Source organism: Hypanus sabinus, chromosome 15 (genome assembly GCF_030144855.1).
Source record: "Hypanus sabinus isolate sHypSab1 chromosome 15, sHypSab1.hap1, whole genome shotgun sequence".
NCBI classification, from domain to species: Eukaryota; Metazoa; Chordata; class Chondrichthyes; order Myliobatiformes; family Dasyatidae; genus Hypanus; species Hypanus sabinus.
The window spans coordinates 28,335,756-28,355,577 of NC_082720.1; the positions used below are offsets into that span (position 1 = coordinate 28,335,756).

The window sequence follows — 19,822 nt, forward strand, 5'->3', positions numbered from 1 at the left end:
TAGCTTTATTGGTGGATAAAATTAAAGAAATTGATAAGATTTATTCCGTTACTCCTACCAAAGAACTTTATAAGAAGAGAGTTGAGCTTCAAATGGAACATAGTTTATTATTATCTTCAATTGAGAATCAATTAATTAAGACTAGGGCTCAATTTTATATTCATAGTGATCGAACTGGTAAATTGTTAGCTAATCAATTAAAAGCTATTTCGACTAAGCGACAAATTATTAAAATTCGTAAACAAGACGGTAATTTAACTACTGATTATAAAGAAATCAATAACACTTTTCAAGATTTTTATAAATCTTTATATCAATCAGAATTTGACGGTGACCGGTTTACGATGGATAATTTTTTTAATAACTTGAATATTCCTAAACTGATAGATGAAGATTGTAGCTTGCTTGATGCTCCTATTTCTATGGATGAAATAAGAGAGGCTATCTCATCAATGAATTCAGGGAAAGCTCCTGGTCCTGATGGTTTTATTGTAGAATTTTTTAAAACTTTTTCTTTATTGCTTTCTCCTTGGTTATGTGAAATCTTTAATGATGCGTTTGTTAAGAAGAGACTACCTCAATCGTTTTATGAAGCTACTATCTCTCTAATTCTTAAAAAAGATAAAGATCCTACTTTATGTGCATCTTATCGCCCTATATCATTATTAAATGTAGACTCTAAGATTCTTACAAAAATTTTAGCCATTAGATTAGAAAAGGTATTACCACAGATTATTTCAGAAGATCAAACTGGTTTTATTAGGAATCGCTATTCCTTTTTTAATATTAGAAAATTGATTAACATAATTTATACTTCATCACCTACAACCCCAGAATGTGTTATCTCATTAGATGCTGAAAAAGCCTTTGATAGAGTTGAATGGACATATTTATTTAATGCATTGAGAAACTTTAATTTTAGTCCTAATTTTATATCATGGATTAAATTAATATATTATAAACCTGTTGCTTCTGTTCTTACAAATAATTATAGATCCTCTTTTTTTCAATTATCTCGTGGTACGAGACAAGGTTGTCCTTTAAGTCCTTTATTATTTAATATTGCATTAGAACCTTTAGTTATTGCTATTCGTGAGTCTCCTAATATTTTTGGTATTATCCGTAATGAGAAGTTATACAAATTATCGCTTTATGCTGATGATTTGTTGTTATATATTTCTAATCCTAGTAGGTCTATTCCTGCTATTTTATCCTTGTTGGCTCAATTTGGTAGCTTTTCTGGTTATAAGCTAAACTTAGATAAGAGTGAGTTATTCCCTTTAAACGCGCAAACCTTATTGAGTGATAGGATGCCATTTAAAGTTGTTACTGATAACTTTATTTAGGTATAAAAATCACTAAGAAATATAAAGATTTATTTGGACTGAATTTTTTACCTATGCTTTATCAAATTCAACAACTTACTACAAGATGGTCTCCCTTATTTTTATCATTAGTTGGTCGGATTAATGCCATTAAAATGATGATTTTACCGAAATTTTTATATTTATTCCAAGCTTTACCAATTTTTATTCCTAAATCTTTTTTTGATAATATTGATTCAAAAATTTCCTCATTTGTGTGGCAAAATAAAAATCCTAGGTTAAGCAAAAGGCAATTACAAAAGTCTAAAAAAGATGGTGGTCTAGCTTTACCTAACTTTAGATTTTATTATTGGGCGAATAATATTCGTAACCTAATGTACTGGAAACTAGATTTGTATTCACCTGTGTGCCCACAGTGGGTAAATTTGGAATGTAGTGAGGTTAAGGGATATTCTATATTTTCCGTTCTTGGCTCTTTTCTTCCTATTGATTTAGCCAAATTCAATAAACAGATATCTAACCCTGTTGTTAAACATACACTACGAATTTGGTTTCAATTTCGCAAATTCTTTAATCTGAAAAACTTTGTTCTGGACAGCCCTATTTTATGTAATTTTTTTTTCAAACCTTCACTGACAGATCAAGCTTTTAGTATATGGAAAAGGAAAGGTATAAAATGTTTTCGTGATCTTTTTTTTTGAAGGTACTTTGATGTCTTTTGATCAACTTTCCAACAAATTTGAATTACCTAAATCTAATTTTTTTAGATACTTACAAATTAGAAATTTCTTACATAAAATTCTTCCATCTTTTCCTAATTCAACTCCATCGGATTTTTCAGATTTGATTTTTACTTTTAATCCTTGTCAGAAGGGATTAGTAGCTTTTATTTATAACATGATTATGAAGATCAAGCCAGAAATATCGGATAGAATTAGACAAGAATGGGAAAAAGAACTTCGATGTAATATATCAACAGATAAATGGGAAAAAATTTTACAAATGGTTAATTCCTCTTCTATTTGTGCTAAACATGCTTTAATACAATTTAAAATTGTACATAGAGCTTATATGTCTAAAGATAAGCTTGCCCGATTTTACTCGCATATCAACCCTCAATGTGACAGATGTCACTTAGAAGTGGCTTCATTGACTCACATGTTTTGGACATGTCCCACTTTACATAACTATTGGAAGGACATTTTTGATGTCATTTCCTCAGTATGGAATATCGATTTACAACCCCATTTTATTACTGCAATTTTCGGTATACCAAATGAAGATGGCAATCAGCTTTCCCCTTCAATCAGACGAATGATTGCCTTTGTAACATTAATTGCCAGAAGGTCTATATTACAAAACTGGAAAGAAGTAAATCCTCCTACTACATTTCAGTGGTTCTCCCAAACTATTTCTTATCTGAGTTTGGAAAAAATTAGAAGCACTATCTTTGATTCTTCAATTAAATTTGAAGAAACCTGGGGACCATTTATTCGACACTTTCATATGAATTAATTTGGCCTATTTCAGATCCTTTTCTCTACTTATCCTTGTTCAGGTATGGAGTTCCGGAGTTCTTTTCTTGACACCTTCATATATTTATAAAGTGCTATTATTGCCCATGTTAGTTTAGTTTAGTATTTTTTTCAATATGTATTTTTTCTCATATATAATTTCAATTTTTTTTCTTTTTTGATGATTATTTTTTTTCATATATATTTATATAGACTTGATTGATTTATGTACCTTTTGTTGATTGATGTTTAATAGGATATTATTATCCTATTACTAATGTAATCTCAAGTTTATTGAATTTGTAATCTATTCATTATTATGTGTTGTTTTTTTTTATATATGAAATTTAATAAAAAGATTGAAAAAGAAAGAAAGAAAGTTAAATTGGTCCCCCCATTTAGTGAAACAGAAGTAGAAAGATATTTCCAACATTTCAAAACAATTGTTCAGATTTCAGAGTGGCCGAAAGATAAATGGTCAGTGTTGTTACAGAGTGTAATTAAAAGCAAAGCACAAGTTTATACAGCTTTAACTGCTGCACAAGCACTTGATTATAATACTGTGAAACAGCAGATTTTGAAGGCATATTAATTGATCTCAGAAGCATATAGAGAAAGATTCAGAAGTTTGAAGAAGTCTGGATAAAAAACTTGTGGAATTTGCCTATGATAAAGCTGTGTGTTTTGAGAGATGGGTTTCCTCTAAAAATGTAAATGGAGACTATAATAAGGTGAAAGAGCTGATTTTAATGGAGGAATTTAAAAGAAGCATCCCTGTTGAAGTAAGGACTTAAATGAGAGGGATACTGATACATTGCAGAACTCTGCTAGATTAGCTGATGAGTATGCTTTAATCCATAAGAATAAATTTCCTCAGGGCAGAATTTTTAAGAGGAAAAATAACAGACTGAAGGTAAACAGGAATTAAATTAGAAGTTAATGAGAAAGGTAAGGAGGAAGGAAAACCTGTGAAGGAAAGACAGTTTGGTTCTATTTGTAACTATTGTAAGAAACCTGGCCATGTAATAGCTAACTGTTTCCGATTGGAAAAAGAGAGAAAAGGAAGCAGTCCCAGATGCTTGTGTGGTGCAACACACTGAAACACCGGTAAAATTACAGGGTTCAATAAACACCAATGAGGTTTTGTTAGAGTCTGACCAAGTTAAAAAGGGATATGATCATTTTTATAACTGAAGGGTTGATATCCTTGAAAGAAGGATCTACTCCGGTGCCAATAAAAATCCTTAGGGATACTGGAGCTTCTCAATCACTGATGTTAGACAGTGTATTGAAGTTTAATGAAGAGTCTGATACTGGTGAGGTAAATTATATATGAGGTGTTGGGAGTGCCTTTATGCCTGTACATTTGCATAAAGTAAATTTAAAGTCAGGGTTAGTTACAGGACTTGCTAAAATAGGATTACAGCGTAGCTTACCTGTGAAGGATATTTCTTTATTGTTAGGTAATGACTTAGCAGGTGGACAAGTTTTTCCTGAAGTGCATTTGACAATGGAGTCAGAGGAACGACAGATGAATTCTAACAGATTCTTCCTGTGTTGTGACTAGAGCAATGGCTAAAAAGATTGATGCGCAAAATGAGGTTGTTACTCATGACTGTTCAATTCAGGATTCGAATTTTGAGGATGTTTTGGAGACTTTATCTTCATTGTTTGAACAAGATTCTTGGAGTAAGTCTGACTATGAAGATTTATTTCTGTCTCAGAAGATAATAGCAGAGCAGAGTAGAGACCCTGAGATTATTAGATTAAAAGAACAAGCTCTACCAGATATGAAATTGAGGTGCCAGTAGGATATTATTTTGAGAAAAAGGACAATTAATGAGGAAGTGGAGATCGCCTACAACTCCTGCAAGTGATGAATGGAATATTGTTTACCAGGTAGTTGTCCCAAAAGTTTATCAAAATGAGATTTTGACTTTAGCTCATAGTGTGCCTTTAGGTGGACATCAAGGGGTAAGGAAAACTGTGGACAAGATTTTTAAACATTTTTACTGGCCTGGTCTAAGAAAAGATGTGGCAATGTTTTGTAGAACGTGCCATACTTGTCAAATTGTGGGTAAACCAAATCAAGTTACACCAGTGGCTCCCAGCATTTGGTGAACCATTTTCTAAAGTTATTATAGATTGTGTTGGTCCATTACCAAAGACAAAAACTGGTTATCAGTACTTCTTGACTATCATGTGTACTTCGTCTAGGTTTCCAGAGGCAGTACCACTTGGGAATATAACAGCTTAAATTGTAACAAAGGCTCTTATAAAATTCTTTACTTATTTTGGATTACCTAAGGAAATACAATCTGATCAAGGCAGTAATTTTATGTCCGGATTGTTTCAACAGATAGTTTATAAATTGGGAGCTAAGCAAATCACTTCGTCTGCATACCATCCAGAATCGCAAGGTACCTTGGAGAGGTTTCATTCTACCCTCAAGAATATGATTAGGACATAGTGTGGAAAATGAAAGTGATTGGGATGAGGGTATAAACTTACTTTTATTTGTAGTAAGGGAATCGGTACAAGAATCCTTAGGTTTCAGTCCATTTGAACTTGCATTTGGGCATAGAGTTAGAGGACCTTTAGCTTTATTAAAAGAACAGTGGATTAGTAAGGAAGTACACACTAATTTGTTGGACTATGTTTTGAAATTTAAGGACAGGTTACATGAAGCTTTTAGCTTAGCAAAGGAAAATTTAAAATTGGCTCAGGAGAAAATGAAAACCTGGTACAGTAAAGAAGCTAGGATGAGGATATTTAAGCCTGGAGATAAGGTGCTGGTTCTTTTCCCAGTGCAAATGAATCCTTTACAAGCTAGATTTCATGGTCCTTATGAAATTGTGTCTAAAATCAATGATGTGGATTATCTGATAAAAACTCCAGATCATAGAAGGCCAACACAACTTTGCCATATAAATATGATAAAGCCATATTTTGAGAAACAATTTGCTATTGTGACTGTTGTGGTTAATGATAATGAGTTTGATCTAACTAGGAACATGATAAATGATTCATCTGAATTACATTCTAAATCCAACATTGTTTCTGTCAGGTTACCAAATTCAACCATTCTGGAAAATATTGATGAGAAACTAGCACATTTACAGCCAGAGCAGAAACAACAGATGAAGCAATTAATTTTTAAATATAAGGATTTGTTTCCAGATGTTCCGAGAAGGACTACTATAGCTTCACATGATGTAGATGTTGGAGATGCCAAACCCATTAAACAACACCCATATAGGATCAACATAGAAAAATGTGAACTTGCTGAGAAAGAAATTAAATATATATTAGAGAATATTATTATTAGACGTTCTAACTCGAAATGGAGTTCACCCTGTGTTATGGTGCCAAAACCAGATGGTAGTATTAGGTTTTGTATGGGCTACAGGAAGGTGAATGCTGTAATGAAGACAGATATCCAATTATCCATTAGCATATCCAATTCCTAGAGTAGATGATAGATGATAGATAAAGTTGGAAAAGCAAAGTTCCTTGCAAAGATTGACTTATTGAAAGGGTATTGGTGTGTTCCACTAACGGACAGAGGTAGAGAGATTTCTGCATTTGCAACTCCGTCTGGGATATATGAATAAAATGTTCTTACATTTGGGATGAAGAACACCCCAGGTACTTTCCAGACGATGATTAACTCTGATTCAGGGATTGAAAGATACAGATGCTCATATTGATGATTTAGTGACAGGAAATGATACTTGGGAAGCACACATTATTGCGGTGGAGAAATTGTTTGAAAGGCTTTCAAAAGCTAACTTAACTATTAATTTAGCTAAAAGTGAATTTGGACATGCCACTGTGACTTACCTTGGTTATGATGTGGATCAAGGTAAGGTAGCTCCTGTTCAGGCAAAAGTTCGGGCAATTTTAGAGATTCCCACTCCAACGGGAAAAAAAATTCAGGAGATTCTTGGGAATGGTAGGATATTATCGAAAATTTTGCAAGAATTTTGCTAATGTTGCCCTTCCATTAACTAACCTCTTGAAGAATGAGAAGCTTGTGTGGACAGTGCCTTGTCAAGGAGCATTTGAGAAATTGAAAACTGAATTGTCAACAACCTGTGCTCAAGGCACCTGACTTTGAAAAACCTTTTTCATTAGCTGTAGATGCTAGTGATGAGGCTGCAGGAGCAGTATTAATGCAAAGGGATGAGGATAATGAAGTTGATCATCCCGTGGCTTACTTTTCTAAGAAATTTAATAAGCATCAAAGAAACTATTCGACAATAGAAAAGGAATTATCTCTTTTTAGCTTTAGAACATTTTGACATATATGTTGGTACAACTCAAAAACCACTTATCGTTTACACTGATCATAATCCGTTAGTGTTTCTGAGTAAGATGAAAAACAAAAACAGAAGATTATTAAATTGGAATTAAATTGGAATTGAGTACAATATTGTGACCACTCATATTAAAGGCAAAGATAATGTGGTTGCTGATTGTCTATCTCGATGTTGAATGTACAATGTAATTTTTTTATGGAGTGATATTTTTTAACATTTGTAAACACACCTACTGTATTGTAAGTTGTAAGATGCTATATAATACTATGTATACTCTGTATGTTATAAAATTTATACATTTGTTTTTTTTCCTTGTAAATAATTGGTAAAATTTTGTTCTTGACAGACCAAAATATTTTTTTGGAGGGAAGTGTTACATACCCGGGGGTATCTTGTACTTGTCACATGACAGTGGAGTTGAAGCTATACTGAACTTATGGTAGTGGTCTTGCAATAGTGGAGTGACATCATTTTCCCACCAGTATAGGTCATGTGACAGCTTTTTCCCCCAAAAGGGTACAAGAGGACGACCCCTCCCTGTGAGGAGGGGCAGCTCGTGGCTGGATTTGCCATTTTGACTCCACGCTACTGCGTGGTCCAATATTAAGACGCAGTTTCATTGGAAGGTGGAGTTTTATTTTCTGCCTAAAATTTAAAAGGTCATTGCCAGCAGTTTCATTACAATACTGCCAGTCAGAAATCAGTGGAGAGTGAAGATTGGAGTTCAGGAGCTAAAAGATCGGGGGAAGTCGATTTCGACAGTGAAACGGTTTTGACCTTGTTTGATCCTCATTTGGAAGGAATTCGTTGGCTGTGCTCGTGTTAACCCCTGCAATAATAGCAGAAAGGGCTGGGTACAGTTTTGCCCAAGGAAAGGTCAGTACCTTTAAGCCGTTTCATTTTCATCTTCGTAAATTCTCCGGGAAAAGTATAGTTCGACTGGGAACTGCAGCAACATGACGTGAAAGAGAATTTAAATAGTCTCTCCTTCAATGGACTATAAGCATTTTGAACTTTCGCAGTACTACTTTGAAGAACTGTTTTTGCAACATCGCTTTAAGAACTGTTTTCGCTTTATCCCTTCAAGAACTGTTTAAGCTGCTGCACAGCAGCTGATTTCCCGGTTGCGTTAGTCGTTTGTTTACTTTTGGGGGTTTGTTTTTCAGTGTTTGATAAATGTTATTTGTTATAAAAAAAACCCTGCCTCACTTATATATTTATTGCTGCTGAATGCGTAACAGACATCACACAGGACCTGCTTTGTGTGCCAGCAATCAAGGCACCTAGCAAAGCACTGCTGGAATAGGTGGGGGGCAAGAGGTGATTTCTTACAGCTGCAGCTTCTCAGACCATGGTTAGAGGCTGTGTCCTGAGAAGGAAAAAACATGAGAACCAATCACTAAAGCAGGCAGAATCCACAGGAGCGCTCTCTCTTTCTGATTGAACTACTGACCAAATTGTAGAGCTGGTGAGGTCTGACAACAGCTTCCACTGCTAGTACATCCACAGATGTACACTGGAGGCTTATTAGGGGACAGGAAATGTGAAATATTAGCAGTCATGGGGTTGCCAGTGTTGACAACTGATCTACTCTTGCCTATGACTGGGGAGGTGATTTATATTACTGGTGCAGGAGGTGAAACAATGAAGGCAGAGAGGAGTCAGCCCTAGGTACCCGAGATTGAGAAACTGCACCTTCTTGTAGATTTTTGGGTGTGCCCAAACAATGAAGGCACTATCCTGGGAACAGTGCAAGGCAGGTGCCACCACAGATTCAGGAAAAGGAGAAACATGAACGAGACAGGGACAGGAACATGCGACCCACAGAGAAGCTAACATGGCCCACAGCGGGACAGCAGCCCTGAATGGGGGGGGGGGGGGCGGGGGAGAGAGAGAGAGAAGAGAGGGGGACAGGGAGGTCATGAGGGGAGGAGCCAAGCAGTCAGCAGCTGTTAGAAGTACCGCAGTTGCTTAAGGTAAGTAAAGGCTCACCAGAAAGGGGTAAGAAAGGAGCAGAAAGGAAACCAGTAGGCAGACATCAGTGCAAGCAGGGCAGCAGAAGAACAAGTGACAGAAATTACAAATGTTATGTGAAGAAACTACAATTGCCAATTTAGCAAGATTACACAGAGATGTAAAGAACCACTGTAACCACGGGAATACACTGAAGGATTGAGCAAAGCAGCAGCAACATATTGCGGATCAGAGAGCCCGAGGGAGAGAAGGCAGTCCTCCCAGAGCAGGTGACCAAGTCATGGTAAGAGCCAGCTGAGAAAACAGCCTTTACTCCCAGCTGGACAGAATCATGCGTTGATGTAAAAGCAGAAGACACCGAGAGAGCTTGACAGCAAGCCGTGAACAGCATGTTAAAGTATAATGATAACTATACTCTGTAATGAACGCTGCTTGTTGAAGGTAAATGATTAGTTGTACAGCTTAGAATAAAAAAAATATTGTGTTAAATAGATGGGTAGGAATCGGAGTTAGAAGAGAGACAGACTTCGATGGCATGGCATACTGAGGAAAAGAAGAAATCTCACACAGCATCTGATTGCAGTCACCCCAGCCTGAATGGGGAGTGATTACAAATGAGTTGGGCCTTTCAGTGGTTGGGCCAGTTATCGACTAGAGAGTCCAAACGTTGGGGCTCCAGAGAGGGGTCCTTGCAGTCATTCAAAGAGAGACCACCCTCACCCCTCCTGTACATTGATACGAGGGTGAGAGACTAGCTGTCAAGATCCTGTCATGACATGGAGTGTTTCCTGTGAGCCTGATACATTTACTTTGCCGGTGCCCCTGACCAGAGAGTAAACATTGCTGAGGTTTAGGGATCAGAGGATAGAGGGGCGAAGATGAACATGATTAAACTGCAACTAATGAGCAAAGGAAGCAACAGGCATACAGCACTGCATTTTAAAGACAGTTGGTCAAACTTTTTAAGAACAGTCTTTGCTTACAGCCTTGTGAGTAGCCATCAGAGATGATAGCAAAGACGTAGATACACAGAGTTAGGATAGGTAATTTGGGGAAGGGGTTCTGAAGTACAGGGCACTTTTTCTGCCCTCGTTAATTAGATCCTCCTTTGAGTTTGGCCTTTCCTAGAACAAAGTTATTTTTGTCCAGCAGAGGCAAGAAGAGGGACTGTTTGGGCATATTTTGGATATGAAATATAGCAAATAATAATTCCAGCAGCAAACAGCTGGATATGGATTCAGATGTGATGTAGATTGAATTCAAAATGCCAGTTAGAGCAATGGTCTTCCTGGAGCTGCATTTTAGAGTTGGTTGCAGGCCAGGAAGCACCGAATTGACTGAAATGTTTGCAAATGCATGAATGCAATTAACATCCCATTGACCCAAGATTCTGCATAGACATGAATACGGCTCAGGCAATAATCATTAACAGGCAATCTTGGGCGAGATATTTGGAAAATTACTTTTAACTCAAAAGCACTATGAAGGCACTGTAACCAAAGTTACCATTACCATTGTTCCTTAACATGATGCTGTAATGTTGGACAGGGAAGCCTCTCTCTCTCTCTCTCTCTCGAGTGACTCCAAAACCTGTCAGCTCATGTGGTCCCAAATAAAGACTGCTGCATCTTAGTGGCTTTGTTCAGTGATGATAGTCTATCTTGCCGGTAATTTCCTCAAATAATTCCAACAGATTTGTCAGCCAAGGTTTACCCTCGAGAAAACCATGCTGACTTTGGGCTAAGTACCCTGAAACTTCACCCTTAATAACGGATTCTGATATCTTACCAACCACTGAAGTCAGGCTAATTGGTCTATAATTTCTCTTTTGCCTCGCTCCTTTCTTAAAGAGTGGAGTGACATTTATGATTTTCCAGCCTCCAGAACCATTTCAGCATCTAATAATTCTCGAAAGATCACTACTAATGACTCCGCAATCTCTTTAGACACCTCTTTCCGAAGCGTGGGATATATTCCATCAAGTGACTTATTTACCATCAGACCTTTCATTTTCCCAAGCATATTTCCTTATTAATTGCAACTACACTCATGTCTGCCCCTTGACTCTCTTGAAATTCCTCCACAGCAAACACAAAATACTTGTTCAGTTTGCCGCCATTTTTTAATCCCCATTACTGTCTTTTACTTTTAGATCTAACAGAACTTTTAGTATCCTCTTTTAAATTATTAGCTACCTTACTTTTACATTTAATCTTTTTTCTCATTATTTTTAGTGGCCTTCTTAGTTGGTTTTTAAGCTTCCCAATCCTCTAGCTTCCCACTATTTTTTTTGCTATATTGAATACCATTTTTTGTTTTATCCAATGCATTGCTGCAATGTAGGAATAAGATTTAAGGCACTGGTCAGAGCCAGATTCCATCAAGATGCAGAGTGAATCAACAGGCAATTAGGATGGATTGATTATGAATCCTACCCAAAAACTATCCAAGGACCAAATTTAGTTGTGATGACCACTTTGTCTACTGCCTGCTGACGATGTTTTAAGAAAGGAGTAAACTTGGAAGGCTTGCAGTAAACTATTCTTCCCTGACTTACTATCTTCATGACAGATATAGAGGGTGTCAAAAGCAAAATGGCATGGTTGTTTGAATCTCTCAGCTGAATGAATTTCCTGTTAGCAATATCATTAAAACTAACAATGTAACTCAGAAACAGCTGGAGGGGTTGGGGGGAGGGGGAACAGGAGGAGGGGCAAAGGTGACTCACGGAGTTTCTCCTCAGTAGACACTTGGTCTAGTAAGGAAATCTAGCAACAACATTAAATTAAAACTAGACCATTAACTAAAGTCTGGAAGCAACTTTTTTAAAAAAAACACAGGAGGTACATGGACCACTCTGTCAGCAGGCATGATGGATTATATACAGGAGAAACAGATAAATGACCAAACATGTTCAAGTAGGTCAAAAGGCTGGCTGCTGTTACAATGTTAATGTAAATGCATAGATGTCAATATAGATATGGGCTGAAAAATGACAAGCCCTTTACCTCTGAGAATTACATCAGAATTTCTGTCATTGCTATCTCAGAATTATAATCATATCCTCTTCTTCCACCAGTATTAAACAGTAGAAATGTGTTAAAAACAAAGGCATCTTTATTTTCGTAGCAGGTTAAGAAGTTTCAGCTTGTCACCACACAAACCAACTTCCACAGTTGCACTGTACTGGTTGCATCATGATCTGGTATGGCAATTCAAATGCACAGGAATGTGAGTGTGCAGAAAGTCATGGTCTCTGCCCAATGTATCACAGGCAAATCCCTCTCCACTATTGGTAATACATACTAAACAGATGTTACCCATCTATCAAAGATCCTCACCATCCAGGCTATGTTTTTGCAGCTACTGTCAGAAAGGAGATACAGACTCCTGAAGACTTTCACCATCAAGTTCTAAGACAGTTACTTCTCTTCAACCATTAAGTTCGTGAACCAACCCATATCACTAGTTTGCACAAAAATTGATCTTTTTTGTACCAATTGTGCTCTTTCTTGTAAAAATTGGACATAATATCTTTAATTTGTTTTTTCCCCTTTCTGTGATGCTATGTTCCTGTAATGTGCAATGAAAAATTTACTTGCATCAGTATCTATACTTGTGCATACAACAATAAATCTGACTTTGACTTTCTTTAGAATGACCTTGCCCACACACTGCTTTCAGCATGCACGGCTCCTCGGTTCCTCTGATGCTGGGAAGGACATAATGCTATTGGTGAAAACTGCTACAACAAAAATTGCTAAGTGGGCATTAATGCAAAATATTTTTAAGTAGTAATATTTTCTTTTAAGCTTGAAATAATGATAAAAGGAAACTAAACTGTGTCAACTGAATTATCCCTCTAAAATTTCTGAAAAACATTTCCCAATATAAACATAACTCCTTAAATTATACTGTCAAATCATATAGCCTATTCTTGTTCCAGAAGAAACCCTTTTCCCACCTTTCACTAATTAAAAAGTGTAAATGCTGCATTATTCAAATAAATCAATAAATACAGAATTACAATTTATTTTCTTACAATTAATGACAGATTTCTGTACTATCTCCTTTTAATTTTACTCAAAACAAATTCAGAAAATCAGAAAATGTTTCCAGTACTTTGTTCTCTATGCCCTCCCACACGAGTCTCAGTCCTGCAAATCTTTACAAATAAGCAAAATGATCATTAAAAATAACTTCTTAAAATTAAAGATTTTTTTTAAAGTAACAAAATGTTAAAAATACTTTGCAAGCCACTCAGACTGATGTTTCTGCCTAAATACTTTTGAGTAAAAGCAACGGCATCCAGGAAACTGTTGGGACAAGATTAGAAAACTTAATTTAATTCCCTGTTTGTGCAAATTAGCTACATCCAAGTACAGCAAAAGCACACACAGCTTGCTTTTCTATAGCACCTTTCATGTCAAAGCATTTCAAATAATTGTGCAGCCAAAGTACTTTTTGAAGTATAATCAATATTCAAAAGGAGAAAAATGCAAATAGCCAATTTGTGAACAGCAAGCAACCACAATGATAATGAGATAAATCAAAAAATCCGTTTTGAGCAAATTGGCTAGAAATAAATTGCTAAACTAACAGAAATTCAGTTACTCTTTTTCCAGAAGTCTGAAGGAACATATTGTCCACCCAAACAGCCACAGGCTTATCTAATTCAAAAGATAGCAAAGCTGGCATTTCCCCAGTGTCACAGCGTTAATTTATATTATTGTTATATTAAAACTCTGAATTTTGGCTTAAACACAGAATGTTCTGATTTTGAGCTAAGGCCAAATTGACAGAAGCATTTAAGCACTGGATTAGGAAAGCTTGGCCCATGTCCGCAGCTGTATGAAGGACATTAGGAAGATCAAGAAATAAATTGTTACTGTGGCTAAATATCCTGACACATAACCCACGTCCACACATAGGTATAGACTAAATTTTAGGACAACGAAAGAGCTAAAAACTATAGAATAACTCCATGCATAAAGCACATAACTTTAAGGGTGGAGATGAGACTGAGGTGAACAATTGAGGAAAAAGACAGCAAGAAAAACCCAGATACTCAGTCAAAACAAATTTTCCCCCATAAATCTCAAAATGATTTTGTATCAATTTTCAAAAAATTTTCAACATAAGCCAATTTCTATGCATTTTACATGAATTATAGCACGAATATTGTTCAAGCAGAGTGTAATGATTACATACTATATCAAACCAGATTTTAAATTCTCCTGACTTTACAACCTTTTATTACAAATTGCACAAAGGTAGTCATTTGAATTACCCATTTATTGTTGGTGTAAATCGATTTGAACACTGCGCTGATCATCTAAACCCCTGCTAACCTGATTTAATTTCACTGCAGAATGCTCCAGAAGACACGGGACCTAGAGTGTTTTCTGTAGACAGCTCTGCCAATGGCACACAAAGCTTGCCGATTCCCTCTGCTAAATGATTAAAAGTTCTAACAGAAGTCAAACAGCATAGATAGAAAAACATAGCCACTGGAGTCAGTCTGGTAGCTGCAATGCAAATACATCCAAAATAATGCAACAGATTGGATGTCAGTGTTTCCCATAAAATGCAAGCGCGGTTAGGGTCAGTTGCACGCAAAGAAACGGGCCCTCTATCCAACCACATCCATGTCGACTTTTTTTGCCTATGTACACTAATCCTATTTAGCCATATTAGGACCATATCCTTCTATGCTTTGTCTTTTTAAGTGTCTGTCTAAATACCTCTTAAATGTAGGTTAAAAGGGCAAAGGAACATAATTGAACATGACTACTTCTGCTACCATTGCTAAAGGAAAAAATTAGCAGTCACTCCATTGCACAAAAAAAACCAAGTTTATAAAGTTAAAACCTCAGTTATAAATTTTTAAACATGATCCTCGTTTTCCAGAAAGTTAGAAATCTTAGAGTCACAAGTTAGTAGTTTTATGTTTAAAGGTTCTCAAAATGAAATAGGTGCTCCAATGTCATACATTCATGTTTAAATTGCTCATGAAAGGCATATATTTGAAATTAAAATTCTTTGCATCATCCACAGATTAACTGCTTCTTTACTATAAATTAACAGATTTATAATATGGTAGTTCCAAAGTGCAGGAATGATTTTCAAAATTAAAACTTAACTCAGCCCAATTAGAAGAAACATACTTACTAGCTAGGAGGAGACAAGAAAGGGCAATGACATAAAGTTGCTTTGCTGCAACATCGTAGTGGTCCATGAAGAGATCTAGTAAGTAAACAGCGAGGTGACGTGCTGTGGGGCATAGCTGGTAGCGATTGCTCAGAATGGCGAGGAGGTCAGCAAAATAGCGGCGTAAGCCAATCTGTGGTGAATGAGCCTTGTAGACAGGCAGCTTCAGTTCCTATACACACAATGCAAAAGAGCAGGGAAAAGAAAAGACAGCGTCAAGTGTGTGCGTCTTGACAGAAAGAATACCTAGAAACTCTCGCTTACCACCTGCTAGTAAGGTCTGGCTGCTTAGCAACAAAGTACAATTTAAAAAAATACAGAACAGTTGTCAGCATAGGATTTAGACAAGGAAGGAAAAAAATTGCAAAGCACAGCCAGTCATTGGGAGGTGTGTCATTGTGGTAGGGAAACCTCAACATAAAAACAGTGCACAAACCCCCAAGCAGAGTACCAGGGCACGCTCCAGTAAGCTCCAGGCTTTTCAGAGCCTGTGTCAAATGCCACATTTGGCAATGAATGAACAGCTGCATGCTGAGCTTGGTGAAGCCAGAACTTCCATGCTTGCAGGTGACCCTCATTAATGTAAATAAAAAGCCACATTTCAGACAGCAGTGCAACTGTTGCAATCACACCTAACAGGGCAAAAAAAATTCACGCTTGCCATTTGACCCCCTTCCAATTGTTTTCCAGCATCTCTTCAAATTCTGTCACCCATTTAGACCTCCTGGTGGGATAAAAAGATATGCCAAACTGATAGTTGTTGTTTTAACAGTTAGCTGCTCCTACTTTACTTTCCTCATGGTTTACATTCAAAAACCAAATTGGAATCTCAAAAGTGACCAGGTAAGTAACATATCCCCCTCAGGAAAATTCAGATTTGAAAATTATACATCAGAGGAAGAAACCCTGTGATGCAAGTGTATCAGATTGTTATTTAAATAACTAAAATAACTAATTTGGTAACTTGCGCTCCAGAGTTTTAAAAGTTTCACCAAGTTTGTATTTATTCCAATTACAAATCAAATAAGTAGTTCTGTTTAAAGCTGAGTAAATATTGGAATCAGAAAACTTCATACTGCCCTACAACAAAAGTTGCACCCAGACAGTCTTCAAAACATGAGCTACAATATGGTGACTATTTGATTTGGCCTGATTTATTTTAAGCAATTTTGAAATCATTTTCTAGCTTGAAACCTCCATCTCTTGATTGTTCTGAAAATGTTTGTTTCTTACCCATAATTTCCCGTGAGGAATGTCAGCAACTTTTCTAGCTAAAGTAACAGATATATGGATATTCAAGACACAAGCATAAAATTGGTATGTACAGAAACAAAGAAACAGAAAGGTTACTCTACCTACAACGATGCCACACCTACAATTTGGGCAGCATTCAAAAAGAATGGAAATGCACAATATCTATACACGTTTGTAAATATCAAAGAAAATGCTCATATACTGGGATATATGAGGGATATATAGGGATATATACACCAAAACAGGAACCATAACTTCACACATGGTGGAAGGAAGGTACAGTTCTTAACAGAACTGAACAGAAACATTTCAGCAAAAATAGTACATGTTAATTTATAGATTATATAATGGCATTCAAACTCCCCTTACAACAGAGGCTTCCTATGCATAGTTTGCCTCTTTAAAAAACCAGCACTGGCATGGAAATAACTGCAGATGTGCTTCCCAATACCTCGCTACTACTTTAAAAATAACTTTTTGCACTACATATGTACACACACACTTAAGTTTTTTTCCTCTATATTTATCATGTATTTCATTGTACTGCTGCAGCAGTGTCAATGAATTTCACGACATTGCTGGTGATATTAAACCTGATTCTGAAATCATTCCACTCTTACTTCAGTCCTGACAAGGTGGGATTTCAATGCAGTAATTGAATCCAAAACCAAACATGATAACCCAGAATGCTCTGGCATTGTTTGGACAACAAAAGATAAAAAAAATTGCTGAGTAGCATCCAATTAAATTTGGGGGGGGGGGGGGGAGTGACTCACATAAAACAGACAATATTTCAATATTCATTTCACCAAAAATGGCTTCATCAATATCCAATACTTATCTGGAACAACGTGGATTTTTTTTAAAAATGCTTAATCTTGAAACAAAGTTATATACATACTTCTAACAACCAATTTGGAGCTCTGTCGAGCCAGCTTCATCGTTTTTAAGATTTCAGCTTTTAAACACCACCCACAAGCAGAGATCAAAAGTTTCTAAGAACTTGAGGGAAATTGGTGTTCTTATTTTTAAAAGCCAGTAACCAGTATTATGACATCAAATTGTTGTTGATCCCAACATCACCATTTTGCAGTTGTACCAAAGATTCCACCAGAAACATTACATCATATTCATATTTTTATTATGATTTTGAACTCAACGTGCTTTGAAATGTCACTATCTTGAGTTCTCAAAAACAAAAAAGTTCTCAATTCTGATCGGTGATAAACCTCAGCGCAACAGGAACACGTCTGTTATTTCAATAAAACACGAGTAACGACTCGATAACATTTCACCCATACCAAACGAAAACAATCTGAGAACTTTAAACAACTGGCAGCAGAGTGGGAAAAGCACTGGGTTTAAATAGTTCCTTCTTAAAAACACAAAAAAGGGAATCAAAGCACCTTCTCAGCGGCAGAAAGAGAAAAACCCCTCGAGTTGTGAAACTTTTCGAAGAGACGCACCGAACAAAAGGGACAGTTAAATGGCTCGGGCGGGGGGTGTAGGCGCCTCAACAATAACGGGCCGCCTCAGCCGGCTTCTGGCTCAAGCCGAGCCGGGCCCGCTCCGATGACCCGGTACCACCCCCACCCACGCCCCCCGGCCGAGGTATAAGCGCAGACCTTTACTCTCAGCGCCTGGTGGATGTCGCCGGCCAGCTGCCCCTTCCACCACTGCTCCTCCGGCTCCATCCTTCCCATCCACACAAAGGGACCCTTCCGATCCGAGCGCACGGGCATCCGCCAGCGGCCGGGCGATGGGGTGGCCGCCCTTCCCCCCCGGCCCACCCCCTGCGAGTGGCGGCGAGAAGGGCGCAGAGGACGCTGCCGGCGACGCACGGACGCCGGAGGGACCACCGCCTGGACTTCGGCTGCAGCTCGGGCCAGCCGCCCAACGGCAGACACTGCGCATGCGCCAAGGGCACGCCGCTGGAGGGGCGGGGCCAAGGGAAAGGGGTAGAGGCGGGGGGAGGGCCGGACGAAGGGGCGTGGTCGGGGCGGGGCCACCGGGAGACAGGTGCAGTCGTGGGCGGGGCCAGAGACGTGGGTGGGTCCAAAGAGGGGTAGGTGGAGGATGCCGAGGTTGGAGTCTGTCAATTGTCAACAGAATATGTTTAGACAGTATCTGTGGGGAGAGAGAGAGAGAGCTAATGTTAACTGGGAAAAGTTAGAAGTTAAATGTTGCCGAGAGAGACTTTTTTTTCCAACTGTGGATATTTGAAATTTGCACAAACTAAAAATACTGAAAGCAGTAGGTCAAGCAGCGTTTGTGAGAGAAGCGACGCTAAGTGGGAAATGTTAGAAAAGGAAAACGTAGAATAGAAATGAAAGATTGTTTAATCTGCGCATGCTGGACATTTGTTATGCAAACTGAAAATGCTGGAAACATTCAGCAGGTCAGCGAACGATCTGAAACATCAAACAAGATGCTTGGGGAACTCCGCGGGTCAGGGAACTTCTGTGTCGGGGAATGGACAGGCGGTGTTTTGCTCGGGACCCTTCGTTTGGATTGAAAGATTGTCAGAATAAAGAGATGAGGCACATCGCGGAGCAAGAACTGTGGTAGTGTTCAAATAAGAGGCCGTGGAGACGAGTTCTCCTAAAGTAATGATGTCTTCAACGGCATTGGAGATAGCGGTCTGATGATCGTTGGCGTGGCCATAGTCTATGAATGGTTACGAGGAAGAGTTTGAAAGCTGCTGCCTATCGAGTATAGCATCTGACTATCACCTTCGCGCTCCCCTCACCGGGTCTCCTCACCCTGCTGATCCCATCTGCCTACCCTGCCTCCCTTATGTGATTCCATACTCCACCTCCCTTTCTGATCAGATTCCATCATCTACAGACCTTTGTCACTTCCAGCTGTTAGCTTCCAGCCTCTCTCACTATTTCCTCTCTTCCCTCTGTTACCCGCCTATCACACCTCCTTACTTAGATCTGCCTATTGCTTGCCACACCTTTTCCTTCTTTATACTAGCTAGCACCTCTATCTTTTATTCTAGATTTATCATTTATGCAAATACAAATATTTCATCTTTACCTGAATTGTTACTGTTATTACCTTCCACGGCATCAAAGGGTTATGGGGTGAAAGCAGGGGAGTGAGGGTGGCAGGAAGAATTGGATCAGCCCATGATTGAATGGTGGACCAGACTTGCTGGGCTGAATGGCCGACTTCTGCTCCTATATCTTATGGTCTTATGTAGGATCCTCAACCTGAA

The 19,822-nt window shown here is 37.9% G+C and overlaps 1 protein-coding gene across 1 annotated transcript in view; it reads right to left on the reverse strand.

Annotated features, from left to right (window-relative positions):
* ccnjl (cyclin J-like) overlaps positions 1–18,483 on the reverse strand; it is an 83,944-nt gene extending 65,461 nt beyond the window's left edge. Inside the window, exons 1-2 of the mRNA XM_059990150.1 lie at positions 18,225–18,483; positions 15,307–15,517 (exon numbers count right to left, since the gene is read on the reverse strand). Of these exons, the coding sequence (XP_059846133.1) occupies positions 15,307–15,517; positions 18,225–18,341 (328 nt within the window). The 5' untranslated portion in view covers positions 18,342–18,483. The remainder of the gene's footprint in view (positions 1–15,306; positions 15,518–18,224) is intronic.
* Positions 18,484–19,822: the final 1,339 nt, after the last annotated feature.